General features: G+C 27.2%; 1 protein-coding gene across 1 annotated transcript; it reads right to left on the bottom strand.

Annotated features, from left to right (window-relative positions):
* Positions 1-2,471: 2,471 nt before the first annotated feature.
* LOC141535293 (uncharacterized) lies at positions 2,472-3,770 on the bottom strand. Its single transcript, XM_074255151.1, has 3 exons — positions 3,681-3,770; positions 3,399-3,507; positions 2,472-3,305 (listed from the first exon to the last, which is right to left on the bottom strand). Coding segments are annotated over exons 1-3 (462 nt in total). The 5' UTR covers positions 3,682-3,770; the 3' UTR covers positions 2,472-2,953.
* Between the last annotated feature and the right edge of the window lie 977 nt (positions 3,771-4,747).

The raw sequence follows: 4,747 nt of genomic DNA, 5'->3' as shown, positions 1-4,747 counted from the left end.
GTCCAACTCGTCGTTGATAACCACCGGTTTCCAAATACCGATTGTATGCGCGAGATACGACAGATAAACTAACGTCCATACGATCCCCGACTTGTCGGTAATTGTACCCTTCTTCCACTAGAGTCACTATCTGAGCGACTTGTGGCGCGGATTAATGCCGCCTATGCATTATGAAAAAAAAATAAAAAGAAAACTAAAGTTTGCAAAACTCAGTTAATTTGCTTTTCTAAAAATAAAAAAATACGGTAATTTTGAGAAAAACTGTTGATTGGCTCGATTACCAAGAAAGCAGGTTAGTTTTAAGAAAAACTTTTTTTTTTTAGACACTGTTGGAATTCGCACGAAAAAATTATTGTCCCAATATTCGTAGAACGAATATTCGTCTTGCCTTGGGGGTATCAACTTTTAATTTATTCAATTAATTTGTGACTAGGAAACTTAAAGTGCGGAAGAGTAAAATCGGTGAGAAAGTGAGTCGCTACATTTTTTTTTATTTGGGCCAATTGAAAAAAAATTAAAAAAAATTTTTTTTTTTTTCTCAAAAATTTTCGATTTTTTTTTCTTAAATTTTTCAAGTCACTAATACAGAATTGAGAGAAAAATGAAAAAAAAATTTTTTTCATTTTTGATAAAAATTATGACATTTTCAGAGCGAAATTCTTGCTCCTTTAATTTTTTTCAAAAATTCGATCAAGTGGGAAAAAACGGTTGGCTAGATCGAATTGAAACTTTGTAGGGTTTTTGTGGGTATATTGAACAGTAAGAGGCACACTTAACGTCAGTGGTTTCCGCAATATTTTTGATTGGGCGCTTGATTTTCCAAAAACGACAAAAGCCCTTTTTGGATGCTTTTTCAAATTCATGTAATGATTGAAAAAAATTTTTTTCAAAATTCAATTGCCAATCCTTGTAGAGAATTTATTCAAGTTTTTAAAACCAACCTCAAAATTTCTGTACAATCATTGGTTGCTGAGATATTGGTAATCAAAGACAAAATGATCTTTTTCCATTCAAACATCGATATCTCAGCGAGAAATGCTCGTATTGAGATTTTAAAAAAACGAATTAAATTAAATTAAATCTGAATAAACAAGCTATCCGGTCCATATGGAGGTTGAGTCGAAAAAATTTTTTCCACGTCCGTAGATTAAAAAAAAAAAAACCAAAAAAATTTCGAAAAGTTTTTTTCGGTGGTTTTCTTATGATTACTCGAAAAATATTTTCAAAAAAAAATTTTCAAACTCAGATCCAAAAACAAAACACTTAGAGCTGCAATTTGCTTTTTTTTTTGCTGTACGACCATTTTTGTATAAGTTACAGCCTATTGAAAATCCCCCAAAAATTTGGATTTTTTTTCTACTCCCTTAATTTTTGTGAGAAGTGTAGTATATTTATTATATTTATAAATACTTATAAGTTGAATTAATAGAGTGTGTTATAAATGTGTGTTATAAACACTTAATATTTAAACGATCAAATAATTATTTTTTTAATCATTAAATCCTTATTTTAAATTTAATAGGATTCTAATGATAATATGTTTTAGACAATTAAAGAACAAACATTGAATGCAAAAATAAAAAACATTTTGACAATTTAGAACGTAGATCAACATTAAGTAATCTAGTGAGTATTAAGTATTCTCGAGAATAACACACAAACATAAATTTGTAATTCTTATATCTCACATGTTATAAATTTTTCCATTTTAAAATATATAAAGTATATTTTAAAATAATTGTTCTTAATTTTCTCAATAAACTATTCACTTATTAATGAAGAATACAATGTAAAAAATATTCAAATTAATATATAATAATTTGAAATAATAGTTTTCTCAACATTTCTAAATCCAAAGCAATCATATAAATCTGAAAAGTAAATTCGAAGTATTCTCGAAAATTACTCATATAAGAAAAATTGTCTCATATTTTAATACATGTAAATGTATTTAGATTTTTTTTTTTCAAAATCATAAATATTTAAAAAAAATTGTTACATTTTAATAAATCATAAATGTATTTAGATTTTTTTTTTTTTCAAAATCATAAACAAAAAATTAAACTTTTTTTTTCAAGTAACACAAATATAAAATTAAAACGTTTTTTTGCAAGTAACCCAAACATAAATATTTGAAATATATCTTTCTAATAGAAGTGAAAAGAAAGTGACTTTATTATTAATCCAATTCTTAAATCATTATCTATTAATAATTACATTCGTCAATCCTTCGTATTCTGTTTAGAAAAAAATTTTTTAAATCTTAAAAATAATCTTTAATTAATATTTTTTTAAAATAAAAACATAGATTTAAAAAAAATTTGAGTTTTCATTACATTTTTTTTTTTGTTACTACTAAATAATGTAACATTACCTTTTTATGTAAAATTTTCATGCAATAATTTTTAGATTTGTCAGAATTTTATCTCGTTTTTAAACGAGACAAAAATAATATCAATTATGGCTGTCTATCCAGTAGACTAAATAGTTCTTAATTTAAAAATACATTAGTTAATACATAACCTAAAAAAAGTATTGCATAAATACTTCGTATCTTTAACATTTAATGAATGATTAAATTAGGAAGTACAGTGTATACTTGCTCTTACTTAGTCGGCGTAGATGATACCTTTGTCAACGATTTATTGACTTTCAACATCTTTACAAATGGCATTTTAGCGTCATCTACGAGTTTGATATCATCTGGATGTCTTATTAAAATATGCAAGGGATTGGCGAATGACTGGAGAAGACCGGTAACTTCAACGTGACTGCACTTCGCTAGTTCTAAACTTTCAACAATTCCTGGCAGCCTTATTTCAAGCTTATAATCACCGTCAGTAATAGAGCCTATCAAAATGTCGTTTCGTCCTTCTTTCGTTTTCAATAAACCTATTTCCGATTTTAAATATCCTTGGACACGAACATCTCGACATGATAACAATCGGAGATCTTAAAAAGTTGATAATGGTAGAACAATTTCTTCAACTTCAGCTTTCTTTTCTTCTTCCTTAGATTCTCGACGTCCAAGGACATTAATTTTGGAATTGGATTGAACTACCAGTTCGTAATCCTCAGAAACACTATTATATTTACCTCTTTGACTTGGCTTTACATAAACTCCATCAAGGTGCAAAATATTATTGACAGAGATTTTGGGCTCAATCATGCGCACTTCATCGTTCCAAGATATCAACTGTAATTTTTCACCATTATCATTAGCGAGAAAGACTTTGAAAATCATCAATCTGTTTGTTCCCACTATTTTAGGACCGTCAATACCCTCAACATACGCAACTAATTCGCTGGAAAACAACAAAAACAACACATTTATTTCTATTTAATAATAGATACTAATTATAATATGTTAATAATTAATTAATTAATATACAACTTACCATGTTGAGTCATACGCAGTTAAGTCTTTAAAGTCTGAATAGGTTAACTCCTCATTGTTATCGGTTTCAAACGTAGATTTTTCGTCCGAATTTTTATCCGATTCTGCCACTGAAAGTTCATAAAAAAATAATTACAGGTATAAATGTATTTAATAGATATAAATAAGAACAGAATTTCAAAATTTCATAGAACATTGTAATCAAAGAAAAAATGTTTATTAAAGAAAAATAATAATTAATATTTTCAAAAAAGATAGCGTTATTTATAAAAATTATACTTACTTGTGATAATAATGCGTAAAATTCTACTTGATTTTAAAAGATTAATTATAATTTATAATTGAACGTAAAAGAAAGGATGATGAATTCGCACGTGTCGTGTGAGCAAGCGTGGTGAAAAAGAAATAAGCGACGCTTCGAACTCAACTGTGGTGACTATACACCTCTACATCTATGACATTGTACAGTATAGTCACTATAGCAATAACTTAGTCAAAAAAAAAGTAATTATACCAACTTGAAAAAGTTAAATTTTTAAACATGATCATTTTAATCGCATCTAGAGGTCATCATAGTAAATAGCGCGGTTAAATTTAAATACTGGACGGTTTTCGATAACAGATTTATATATACCACTTAAATACAAATTATAATGATTTTCGGGTATGTAGAAGTGCTTTAAGCATGCTCATTTGGATTATCTACATTATTTAATAGTTAGTTATTAAATTCGTAGTATGATTTGAAATTCTTATTATTTTATTAAAAACTAATTTATCAATTGGGCAAAAAAAAAATAATACTTTCGACAATGATTGTATAGTTATGATGATACATCTACTGCCAAAGAAATTATGAATTTTCAATACCAAAAGTTCCACGAGTAATTAAATTTTCTTAATAATCTAAGCATATAATTCTTTAAAAACATAGTTTTTCACTTTAGAATTCAATCTTTGATTACCAAGACATACTTTTAAAGAGTCTCGAGATTTAACTCTTGAAAATGCTACATACAAATGTCCATAACTAAAAACATCTCTTCTCAAATCAACTCCTATTTGTTCAAAGGTTTGTCCTTGAGCTTTATTATTTGTCATAGCGAAAGTCAATTTGATTGGAAATTGACGTCTCTTAAATGTGAATGGATAAACATTTTCACAATATAGCGTGATTGGATTTAAAAACACAATTTCACCTGCTTTATCTCCAGATAGAATTTTACAGCGAAGTAAATTATTTCCAAGCTCTAAAATTTGTAATCGAGTACCATTACACAAACCTTCATGAATGCTAAGATTTCTTATTAACATTACGACAGAATTGACTCGTAAACTTAATTCATGAGG

The sequence above is a fragment of the Cotesia typhae genome, unplaced genomic scaffold (assembly GCF_013202065.1).
Source record: "Cotesia typhae breed Kobodo isofemale line unplaced genomic scaffold, CoteBio_Ctyphae scaffold_13, whole genome shotgun sequence".
NCBI classification, from domain to species: domain Eukaryota; kingdom Metazoa; phylum Arthropoda; class Insecta; order Hymenoptera; family Braconidae; genus Cotesia; species Cotesia typhae.
This window is presented reverse-complemented; position numbering and strand designations above follow the sequence as displayed.

Coding starts and splice junctions, on each gene's coding strand:
- LOC141535293 (XM_074255151.1), bottom strand. Junction 3,306..3,398: donor ACTGCGTATGACTCAACATG/GTAAGTTGTATA, acceptor GTTGTTTTCCAG/CGAATTAGTTGCGTATGTTG.